At 40.8% G+C, this 12,634-nt stretch overlaps 1 protein-coding gene across 1 annotated transcript in view; it reads left to right on the top strand.

Moving 5' to 3' along the window:
* Window positions 1–10,330, top strand: part of Dtna (dystrobrevin, alpha) — a 328,938-nt gene extending 318,608 nt beyond the window's left edge. The window contains exons 18-20 of the mRNA XM_013014905.1: window positions 1,501–1,633; window positions 4,453–4,501; window positions 7,669–10,330. Coding sequence (XP_012870359.1) covers window positions 1,501–1,633; window positions 4,453–4,470 — 151 coding nt within the window. The 3' untranslated portion in view covers window positions 4,471–4,501; window positions 7,669–10,330. The remainder of the gene's footprint in view (window positions 1–1,500; window positions 1,634–4,452; window positions 4,502–7,668) is intronic.
* Window positions 10,331–12,634: the final 2,304 nt, after the last annotated feature.

Here is a 12,634-nt window from a genome sequence, read left to right as displayed (position 1 = left end):
GATCACAAAACTGATGACAGAAAGACAGATGTTTCAGACTAATCTACCAAAACAAACTGGCTGTTTTAAAGACCCACAACAGAAGCTAGCCAGAGCCCCTTCCACAGTTTTAGCTTTCAATCCAAGTTGTCAGTAAAAGATCAACAATTATGAAATTATAGAGCGATCTGGTTTAAAAAGCCAGTTGGGAAGCCACGGCCTGTAAGATCCCAACAATACAGTCAGCATAATTTTAAAAGTGTCAGATGACAGTGCTTCTAATCTTAGTTTGCTTGCCTGTCCTTTCCTCTGTAATTTAGCATTGTCTGATTTGTTATTTTTAAAAATGGTGAATTACCATTTGTAGATATATATATCTTACCTTGTAAATACATATCCACTGGACTTTTTACTGTTAAGAATTTACATGGTAAATTTACATCAAATTTCTTTGTTCCAATTCTAAAATTCAAGAAACCACCACCATCACCACCACCTGTTCTACCTGTGGTGTGAAAAGCAGGAGAAGCTAACAACAAGAGATTTGGAAGTTAAATAGATGCAATTAAGCTGGCCCCAAATCTGCAAAATTTTTTTAAAAAAATAACAAGGACATGTCCTAGAGACATAAATGACCATGAACATTTAATGTTTAGCCCAGAAACTTCTCCTGGACCACACTTTTCATTTTAGAGGTTATTTTAACATCTATACTGTATGAACATGTACTGTTTTGCCTGAAGAATAGCTAGCTACATATAATTTAGATAGTGAATTTGAGTTCAGCTCCATGAAGCACATTGTATATTCTGAATGAGCAGATGGAGACAGAGCCCCACATTTGTGAGTGACAGCATTATTATTTGTTTTATACTGGAATCGGACACCGTAAATTGATTGCTCCAACTCAGAGCTAATATAAATGTTTATGGTCAAGAGGTAACAGTGAGATGTGCCCTCTGGACCTTGATTTGCTGATGTCATAAGACTTAATTGTACTATAAAGCTAAAGCTTGAATGTGTGTGCAGGTCCGTGTGCTTGTGCACATGCGCGTGAGAACAACAAAGTACAACATAAAGAAGGTTAAACTACAGACATACGTTCTTAAGCATTATTTCACTAGAGGGCTCACTCTCCTTACAGATTCTGTTTAAAAAGCTCTGTATTGAGAAAGATTGTCCTTCAAAGCACAAGCTTACCTTTTTTAAGATTATAGAACATTTCGAAAGCCAACTGTTTCTATAAATTCTAGAAGAGCACAGATGGTCGATTATTTCCAGACAGCTCTAGAAAAAGGGTAAGAGCCTTGATCGCACATTTTTTGAAGCCTCTAGATTTGGGGATGGTTTTTGGTGGTTTGTTTTTAAGTTTGCATTTAGGTAAAAGAAGATATGAAACTTAAAAGTGACCTGGAGGATTAAAGGGAAATCAGTATGCCCAACAAACCCACAGCTAATCCATCAGATTCCACTCATCCACCTAAGATTTACTTCAACATGCCTTCTGTGGTTTATTCCCAGAGTTACAGAAGACGGAGATGCCTATGTGAGGCCTGATGATGAGAACTATGAGAATGATTCCGTCCGGCAGCTGGAGAATGAGCTGAAGATGGAGGAGTACCTGAAACAGAAGCTGCAGGACGAGGCCTATCAGGTACAGGACTGGACCCATAGTGCACAGCACTCTCCTCTGCCCTTGGTAGCTGGGTCTTTCTCATTACTCCAAAGTTGGTGTTTCCTCCTTCTTTTCAATCTTCCTCTCAATGGCACATCATAAACCATATATTCCAGTCAGTAAAAATGTATTTCTTGTAGGTGCCATTCACTGTGTATTCTTATAAACTCCTGCCTAGAAACTGAAGAGATCTAAATAGAAACATGATGCCTAACAGTTTAAACTCCTCTAGGATCATTCAGAAAAAAAATGCCTTTTTAAAAATATACATAAATTAAAAATTAAGAGCTGAGTATGGTAGCACACTCCTGTAAATCCCAACACTTAGGAGGCTGATGTAAGAGGATTAGCATCAAGTGCTCCAGGTCAGCCTGGGCTACAAGTAAAACCTGTTTAAAAAATGGAATAAAGCGAGGCAGTGGCTCACGCCTATAATCCTAGCTATTCAGGAGGCTGAGATCTGAGGATCATGGTTCAAAGCCAGTCCAGGCAGGAAAGTCCGTGAGACTCTTATCTCCATTTAACCACCAGAAAACAGGAAGTGGTGCTGTGGCTTAAATGGTAGAGCACTTGCCTTATGCTGAAGAGCTCAAGGACAGTGCCCAGGCCCAGAGTTCAAGCCCCATGACTGCCAAAAAAAGTGAAATAAAGTCATAATAATTGGATACAAAAACATGTATTATATATGAATATACTTTCCCAAATTCTTCATTTAATATGATACTATTTCTCCCTGAATTCCTCATTCTTCTCATTGACTTCCTCATGCTCACCTGATATCTAACATAATCAAACAGGTCGGTGGCAAATATTATTGAGAAATGCAGGGGAAGTGGTTATCTGCAGGTCCTGGTTTCACCAGTGTGGAGAAGGATGGAGGATATTAACTCCTGAGAATTCACAAAACATAACATGCACAGTTGGGGAATGATGTCACTAATCATTTCCCCTATGGGCTTAGTCTACTGCCCTGTTTACCTTTCTGTGTATGCCCTTTCTTTTCTTTTCAATAGGGTTTTTATTACAAAAATACTGTACAGAGGGATTACAGTTACATGAGCAAGTTAATGAGTGCATAACAATCTGGAGGTATGTTGGGCCTGAGAGCTCCCATCTGGTGGGAATTAACTGCTTCCCAGCCCCGGTGGCCTGTTGTTTTCCCATCAGCTTCTCTGTCCAGTGGCCACACAGGCTCCCTCCACATTCTATATCAGCAGCCACCCTCTTGCTCTGTCTGGATGACAGAGAAGCAGAGGGCGTAAATTGTCTACTGTTTCTCGTATGTTTAGACTAAGCCTCAAAATATTTTCCAAGAAGAATGTAGCAGGATGGAAATCCAAGGGACTGAAATCCAAGAGTACCCCAATAATATAAAACAAAAGTGTTGCTTCTCTAGAATGTTCCATTGGCCGTGTCAGATTAAGAGCTATGTTCCAGAAGTAACCAAATGTCATTCTAATCACACACACACACACACACACACACAATATTCTGTGTTGAGTCGTCTTATCTATGCTCCAAAAACTTAAGTCACCTGTTTGCAAAATCACAAGTACTCTTTCTTTGCAATTCCTGTGGCTGGTCCACAAAAGGCAGGTCTCCTAGAATGAATATGGTAGGGTGTCTCCAGGACCTCTGATGGCCTTCTTCCACACAGCTCAGGTGGTTCTGCACATAGAGAGAGATGTGACTAAATAACCAATATTCTGGTTCCTCCTCTTAAAGGAGGCTATTAGAGCTCCCTCTTTGAATTCATACCTATTTCTGGATCTTAGTGACAACAGTACTAAAATTCCAGATGTTGCTTTTTTAATGGAGGCAGCCTTTTACTATTCCACAACACATATTAGACTTTTGCTGATTTAATGAATTGAGAATTTAGCCTTGTATGAGTAAAATAAAGGGAAGGAGACTTTCTACCTCATAACAAAACAAGCCATCTCTCTTCCCCAGTCCCTCCCTTGTCTCCAAATCATAATGGGAAGTATAAAGAATTTTGAAAATGGGGTTTGTCTTTTGCAAATATTAATGCAAAAGTAAAACAAGATTAATTTTTGATAGCTGAAAACAGCTCAATATGTATTAGGGATTCTTTATTCTAAACCAAGGATAAGACTGATAGAAAGGTTTCTTGTGAAGGTAAAACTCAACCATCTTTTAGTAATAAACTCTTTGTAGAAAAAGTAGAACATCCATTCAGCAAAGGAGGGAACAATGATCTACTCTTTTTTTATTGTGTTCTATGGGTCTAACTTGTTGGGTTCTAAAATTCTGGGATAAAGGAATCATGAAACCATGTTATTTGGCATATTCTGTCTCCTTTAAGAAAAAAAGTTATACAGCTTGGGAAAGAGTTTTGATTCCACAAGTCTGGATGGTCAGTTTATGAAGAAAAAGCCTAAGAATACTTGGATGGGAATAAAACTTATAATTTTAAAAAAGGGTGATTCTATTGATGTCTTAAGATCCAACTGGATTTTTTTCTATCTCTGGTAAGAAGTCTTTAGCTCCCTTTCTCTGTCCTTGGCCTTTCATGTCTGGTGACTTTGAAGGGAAAGGCAGGAAAGGGGCTGAGCGAATATACTGTCCTTACTCAAACTGCATACGCTGGAGAACGATGAAGTGGTTTCCTTCGATGCTGTGGGAACAGATGGTGATTGGCTGGACTGGAATGCTTCTTTCATCCCTCAGGTGCTCTCTGTCCTTGTGCATGGCTTCCAGCCAAATAATTCACCGGCTTGACTGCACCACTGACTTGACATGTCACCTCTCTTGTTTGTGTCCTTTGTCACCCACAGGTCAGCTTGCAAGGTTGAATGCAATGCCCTTTTATCACTCTCCTCTCAAGTAAGTACCCTCTTGTTTAGGCGGCAACATGGTCACTCTCCACTGAATCCTGATAACTTGCAACATCAAGTCACAGCCACTCTCTCGTAGCTGTTTCGTTTTATGTGATAGAAAGTCCTCTTTCTCTGCTGATTGCAAAAAATCAGCTCCCATCCATGGAGCATTTCATGATAATCTCGTGAAGATCTACCATCATGGTACTGACTTGTTCTTTTTGTAGTTAGGGAAACCAGAGATGCCCCACAAGTCCTCTTTGGTTATGTCAGCAATGGCATCAGGGTTGCTGCCTGTCTAGCACTTGGGAAGGAAAACCCAGTAAGTTCAGCATCCCTACATGGGTCAGCTTATTAGCAATGCCAGACTCAGGACTCCAACCACCAAATGTGTGTATCTTAACAAGTATCAGCTAAATCAAGTATTATTTAAAAACTTCCACAAGATTAGATTTTTGACAGAATTAATTCATACTTATTGTGGAATTAACAAGACATGGATTAATTTTGAATTGCATTTTTAAATTAGATGATTTCACCCTGGGGAATCTACCTAAATACATGCAAAACCTTCCAGTTTATTTTCAAATATAGAAAAAAAGTAGCACTTTATATATATATATATATATATATATTTTAAAGCTAGCGAAGACTATTACTCCATTGGCTTGAGTCTGGTGGTTTGAAACTTAGGCTCTGGACACTGTTTGACCCATTTTCAGATGTGGGTTTCCCCAGCATAAATCTCGGCAAATTATTGACATGTTCGAATCTCAATTTCCTCTGCACAATATGTCCTAGTATCTACCTCACGGAGAAGTTGTACTCCCTAGAATATAGCCTTGAAAAAGCTCAACAGAGTTTCAGACACACTCTATAAATAATTGTGACCATGCACCAATATGCCTGCCTCTTACTGTGTCCCACACTTCACAAGCAGCTCAACACCTAAGAGCTGCTATAGTATTTGTGTAAGTGTATAGGACCCACTAGGACTCAGAAGCCCTTTGTTCCCTATACTTTTATGAACATGGCCAAGACTCAGCTCTGTTCTATGGCTTGAGGCTACACTGTTCCAGAAGTCTAGATGGGTTTGCTGGCACCAGCTAATAGCCATGTCAGTGTTCCTCATGACAAGGTAAAGCTAATGAATGCACTCGCACTTCAACCTGACGGTTCTGGCCCAAGGATTTGTGTCCACATTAGTGACATAGACCTTCTAACCTCCTAAGGTTAGAATCCCCAAGTCTATAGCGCAGTTGATAGTAAACTCTATTAACCCAGGCTGCCAGTTTTAAAAAATGAAATCTATTTCTAAAGTGACATCTCATGAATAAATACTATGCTAGTTCCAAGACTGCTGGTCTGCATCCTATTTTATGCAAATTAAACTGATGGCCCTCGTTGCCGTGATGACACACACTTGCTGATGGACTACATGGACAGGAAGCTCTAACTGACCACAGTGTGTTCTTTATTTGGGTTTGAGAGTGAAACCAACACTGCAAGCTCTCTCCATTCACTTTGACTCCAGTGAGAAACATTCCCAGGACCCGTTGCTGAAAAAACCCTAGCCCCAAGGGAACAGCCTCTCTCCTTTTATAACGTTCTCTTTCTCTTAGCCTGTGTATTATTTTAAGCATCGGTAGCTACCTCTTAGAAAAATATTTCTGTTCAAAAATGGCCTTGATATAAACTCACATTTTTAAGAAAAAAAAAATGACAGTGAGTTTTATTTTTCTTTTTTGACCTTTAGAGACTTAATTTTTGGCAGTGAGAAATGACACAGCTGTGAGCTCTTCATTTGTCGCATGAGGGTACTCTGTCTCTCTCTCCTTCGACAGCTCTCTAAACATGAAGCAGCCTGTGGCTAACTCAGCTGCTTAAGCAAAATCCATTTAAAACCTGATGGAACGTTGCAAATACTAGTGGCTTTCCATCTTTGTAGGTAGTTGTAGCCTACTGCAGTTTTTCTTTATGTAGCCAAAAATATGATTCAATTTTTAGAAGTTTATATGATTCAAATAATGTTGTTTGGGCCCCTGACTGTACTCTAAGTCCAAAAATTATAATAAATTCTATATATCTCTTAACCAACCTCACTGGCTTGACATCAGCCTGTTAAGCCAGAGCCCTACATAAAACCAAAAGTGGGACCCCAGAAACCCAAAGATTCAGTTTCTGCTCTAGTAGGACTTCTGTATGTATTTGGAAATAAATACACATTTACCAGCAGCAGAATAAATGGTCTGTTGCTCTTCTACTAACCACTGTTGAAGAAACAGTCTATGAAATGGATAGTGTTCATCTTAGTGTCCTCCAGGACATCATTTTTGACCTGCTCAGATCTTGAATTTGTCCTTTTCCCATCCTCTACTCCATGAAATACTTCCATTATCCAGTTACACCCTAGCTTCAGAATTTAGAGGTTGGGGGCAGGTGTGATAGCTCACGCCTATAATCCCAGCTACTCAAGAGGCGGAAATGGGAAAGATTGTAGTTGGAGACCAGGCCAAGATAAAAGGCTGGCTCTATCTCAATAGAAAAAAAAAGGCTGGATGTGGAGTTGTGCAGATATCACCACAGCTACTGAGGAGGCATAAATATGAGGTTCTTGATCCAGGCTGAAAATAATGAAAGTAAAAATGGCTAAGACTGTGGTTCTTTTTGGTAGAGCTCTTTTCTAAATTCAATCCCCAACACTACCAGATAAAGGAAGGAAGGGAAGGACGGAGGGAAGGAGGAAGGAAGGAAGGAAGGAAGGATTTGGATCATGGAAAGTATATTTTTTAATCAATTTGATCTTCTGAAAATGAATCAGTGGCTTCACCTCCTTTCCAAAAGGCAGCACAAATATTTCTGTCTGTGATGGCTTTAACCATCCAGACCCCTTGAGGATACCTCTAGGTACCCCTTGAGAAAGAAACTTCACCAGGAGGCCTTGCTGCCCTCTCTCCCACCAGGTGCAACAGCAGCACACAAGGTCTTAGAATATTCATCCCTAATTTTCATGGGAAGGAAGTTCAGTGTGTGTGGCGAGTGTGTGTGTGTGTGTGTGTGTGTGTGTGTGTGTGGTGTACGTATTCGTCTAAGAGGGGGTATCCTAAGCTTCATAACCCTGATTTAGAAACAGCTTCTATCTTTAAAAAAAAATTACACATTCCTTATTCCCAGGCAAGCTATAGTCAGACAGATGATGACATAACATGAAAGCTGGAGGTGATGGAGAGCCCTGTATCCACACAGAGGAGGAGGAGACCAGCCTGGCAAAGCCTCACCCTCGCCGGAAAGAGGAGCCACCACACCCCGCAGCTCCTGGCAAACCCCCATCCCTTAAGATGTGTTCTGATGCCTGTAGTGCAGCTAACTTTTTGTTCTCAGATTTGTAGTTCTTCAGTGTGTGTTTTAGAAGGGGGTGGGGGAGGGGAGAACAAGACTTCTGTTCCAAGCTAATGTATCAGCTCCATCTTCTGTAACATGGCTCATTCCTGGTTCAAAACAAACACAGGCTGAAAACCCACGCTGCTGTTACACACGGTGGCAGTATTAACACGCATTTCCAATCTTGTACATGATCGTGAACCTGTCCAGTTTACAAAGACAATATTAACACTGTTTATAGCTAAACATTTGATTTCAGGATTCTTTAGAACTGTAGCAAAACAATTTACTAGACTCTGTACAATGGTTTTTCCACAGCAATGGGGGGTGGGGGAGGGGAACAACCATTAACAATTATTCACTCATCCTGAAAGAGTTGGTTCCTGAGTGTTCAGACTCAGAGCCCAGAAGCCAGGGAGGGAGGGGTCATTGGCCTGAAGTTGACTGCAAGTCTCTGTGAGCAGAGACCTGAGCCAACCACCAGGAATAACCCATTCCTTGGGGCCTCTTTCCAATGTAGGGTTGGTTCCTTTCAAGATTCTCTTAACAAGTCAGCCATAGAACTTAGTGTAAATATTTTTTCCAAATAGATATCATATTCAAAACAAAAAAGAGACAGCATTCAAATTATATAGAATCTAGTTTTTAAAATCAGCACAGATCTTCTTAAAACTGTGAACTATGTTTTGAAATACTCGTTACTAAAGCTGTTTATAAACCACAGGTGCCATAAGATCCCCAAATGGACTAAAGTGATCGATGCTCTTCCATGGTCTTGTTCCTCTCGTGTTAGCTTTAGGAAGCATGTCATTCACCACACTGCTCATTCACAAGTCCCCTCCCCCCTCCACCCCGTCAGGTTGTTCGGAGGCCTTCAGCTTTAAATGTACAGGCTTAAAGTGCGCTTGCAAACCGTTCTCTCTCCTTTTATTTCTGAATGTGGATTGCCTTAGCTGGCCACCTCGTGTTCTGCATGCAGCTTTGTGTGGTCATATGAAAGGAGACAGGCTCTTCTACATTGAGTTGGGAGTCTTGCACTCAATGACAAACTACTGTCAAGGACAAGAGAATGAAAGACTCTGGGTGGTCCTTTAGACAGAACCACTAAAGAACCACTCTTAGGGATTCTGGGGAAAATGGAAATGTAATCATTTGTTTCAAGATATGAAAAGGAAGAAAAGCTTGCGACATACTGACATATTGGATATATCATAGTTAAATGAGCAGCTTCTCTGGAATTCCCGGTGTTCGTTTAAAAGAATGAACATCACTGGAGAACACTGGTTCTCCAGATATGGTCCCCACACCTGTGCATCAGCGTCATCTGGGCATGTCATACAAATGCAGATTCTTACCCATTAACCCAGGCCTACTGAATCAGAAACTCTGGGACTTGGGCCCAGCCATCTGTGTTTTGTGCTAATCAGCCCTCCCAATGATTCTGAGCCTTGCTAAAAGGTGAAAATGACTGCTTTACAATAAGGGTGTACAATAAAGTCTCTGAAAAGGCTTTATTTGGAATAAGTAAGAGAGAATCTACGTCAACCTTAGAGCTTTAGCCATTTAATTTTGCTTCCATGGCTGTCATGAACCTTCTCCTGTCCCTGACACCTGGCCTACAGTGGAAGGGTGGCAGCTGGGAGCATCTCTTGTTTTCAAACGCTCTCTTCAGGGGGCCATCAGATGTTCATGCCTCTGCATCTGATTACAAGCCATCTCCTGGGCTTGCCTTTGGAACAAAATCACATGGGGATAGCAAAGTACTTGATTGGTATCAGGAAGGACCCCATGCCAACCCTGGATCTACTTAATCATACTCCCCTCCAGAGAACCCACCTAACAAATGTCCCTGAGCACAGGCTAGCACCAAAGTGGCACAACTGCACTGTTCTCTGATTTCTTTGCACAGGTGGATTTTATTGCGGGTTTTGTTTGGTATGTCTTAACATTCATCTCTCTTCCACTGCCCATCCTCTGTGAACCCATACCTCTGTAGATGGAGCAGGTGGCCATCGGTGCCTCACATTCAATACTGAAAAACCACTACATCCCGACTACCTTTATTGTTGTCAGCTCAAAATCAGAGTCAGGGAATTCCTGATTTCAGAACTGAGACCCTGTAAGTGGCCCTCAGCCACTGACTGGACTGAGCTGACCTGTGTTGTGTCTTTGTGTTTCTACATCTAGATGTGAGTCTAAGGTTTGAACCAATCTACTGAAAAACCCTCTCCCTAGCCATAGCTTTCATTCAGCCAACTCCACTACTTGGTCATTGGTATGTACCATTGTACAAAACGGTTGCCAGGACTCTGAAACTGTCACCAATGACCAGTTTCTCACTAACCAGCCACCTTTTCTTTCTCTTAGCTCCACGTCAGCACAGAGACCAGACTCAAGCACCCTTGCCCTGTAACCGAGACAAAATGGCGTGTGTCGTTTTGGGTTTTTGTGGTTGTGGGTGGTTTCCTTTCATTGGCTCTCCAAATGTACTTTTGGGGATTGTTCTAAATACAAACCCAGCAGGTTTCATCTGTCTTGTCCATTAGATACAACTTTATCTTACAGGGGTACTTTTTTTTTTCTTGTTCCACAATAAACTGCATATCTGTCTTCATCGGAGCTGATGGCCTATTAATGAGCACTGGTCTAACACAGCCATCCCTCCCCCACAGCACCACATTCATGAAGGAGGGTGGAATCTACTGTATAGGATTCAGGAATCAGTTGTGGTTGGTCAGGACGGAAGTTGGGGTAAGTTGGTTGGTTAGAGGGAGATTGCTGGAGATTAGGTAAATGGATTGATGTATGATCTACTATAAGGCAGGGAAGGTTCATTTGTAAGTAGTAATGTGAACTGAATTGCATTAAGAGTGTGGCCTTTGTCGTGATATACTATGTATTTTCTTATATGCATGAGCCAAAGTGTTGCAACATAAGTTAGCACTGATGTCTGCTTTGATTTTGATCATCTTCATCCACTCTTATTAGTTCTTGGCTGTTAACTATAGATAGATCTTGTAAACCTAGCAGCCTTGGGCTGCTGCATTCACCTGGTTCAATTCCACACAAGGAGCCACACAAAAAAAATTAAAATCAATAAATAAAAATTCCACTACGTCCTCAATAGAAAGGACATTTTTACATTGGAACTAAAACAGAGGGAAAAAATCAGAAGCATTACATCTTGTTGGCTAATTAACTTCAGACATTTGTAATTATGACTACTGTAATTTGACACCATTTGAAACAAGCAATTCAGAAACACTAAAGATTTCACAATATTCATTGGTATTGTAATAAAACTATTGTATGGACTTTTTGTATTGTTGTTGAGTATTGTTTTGTGTGTGTGTGAGTGTGTGTGTTTGTGTGTGTGTGTGTGTATGTGTGTGTGTATGTTGGAACCTCCTGGGGACATGTTATATTTTGAAGTGATTAAACTATTTAATTGTGTGTCTATATTTTGGAATGGAATTATTTCTTCATTAAAAATGTTTTTTAAAACACTACATCTTGTGCGTTTCATTTCTTGGATTCTATGAGTCTTTTCCTAGACCAACAAAGCCACATGGAGGCAAGACAAGCCAGCACTTGCTGTGTGGGGTAGGGCCCATTGAGGGAAGGTCACAGCAAAAACAACATTTCACCTGCTCTTGACAGCCACCGGTGATTCACACCTGTAGTCATACCTACTCAGAGGCTCTCAATTCAAAGCCAGTCTGAGCAGAAAAGTCTTTTAGATTCTATTTCCAAAATAACAGCAAACAGCAGGGCTAAGGATGTGGCTCAAGTGGTAGAGAACCAGGCAAGCAAGCAAAGAAAGCAAAGGATGGAAGGAAGGAAGGAAGGAAGGAAGGAAGGAAGGAAGGAAGGAAGGAAGGAAGGGAGGGAGGGAGGGAGGGAGGGAGGGAGGGATATTGGGAGGGAGGAGGGAAAGAGAGAGGAAAGGAGGGAGGGAGGGAAGAAAGAAGAAGGAAGGTTTTTTCTTGCTTTATCCCCTGTAAATATTTAAAGTGGCATTTTGTTTTAAAAATATGGAAAATTATACACCAAAATATTAATATTCTAGAATATGGAGTTATGGATGATGACATTATTTTGCTAATTATACTATTTTATTTTCTCCACACTTCCTACCATAGATATTCAAAGCCTGGGCTGGCTTTGAACTGCAATCCTCAGATCTCAGCCTCTTGGGTAGCTAGGATTACAGGCGTGAGCCATCAGTACCCAGCCTGCTTTACTCTTTACCATAGCCAAGATACAGCATTAGTCCAGATGCCCCTCAGTGAAAACATAGATCAAGAAAATGTCACACACACACACACAATGGAATTCTGGTTATCCATCGGAAAGAATAATATTATACCATTTGTATGGAAATAGAAAGACTTGAAAAAATTATATTAAGCAAAGTAAGCCAGACCAGAGGTCTATGTGGTTTCCTTCATTTGTGGTAGCTAGAACGCACCTATAAATCTGTAAGTGAACACCCTGGTTGCTATATAAGTGGTTACAAATGAATTAACTGAAGTCTATGGACTCTGGAGAGCTCAAATAGTACAATTCTTTAGAAAGACTAAGTCAATGCCCAACAAAATAAATACCAGGAAATGGGTCCTTGCAATGTGGGAGGAGGGAAAAGGGGAGAGGGGTAGAAGAATGAAGAGGGAAAGTGAGGGAGAATACAGTCAAGAATTCATTGTATATACCACAGAATTGAGGGAAAATAAGGGAAGGGGTGGGTTGAAGGGAGCTG

This window comes from Dipodomys ordii, unplaced genomic scaffold (genome assembly GCF_000151885.1).
Source record: "Dipodomys ordii isolate 6190 unplaced genomic scaffold, Dord_2.0 Scaffold25, whole genome shotgun sequence".
In the NCBI taxonomy this organism is placed as follows: Eukaryota; Metazoa; Chordata; class Mammalia; order Rodentia; family Heteromyidae; genus Dipodomys; species Dipodomys ordii.
This window is presented reverse-complemented; position numbering and strand designations above follow the sequence as displayed.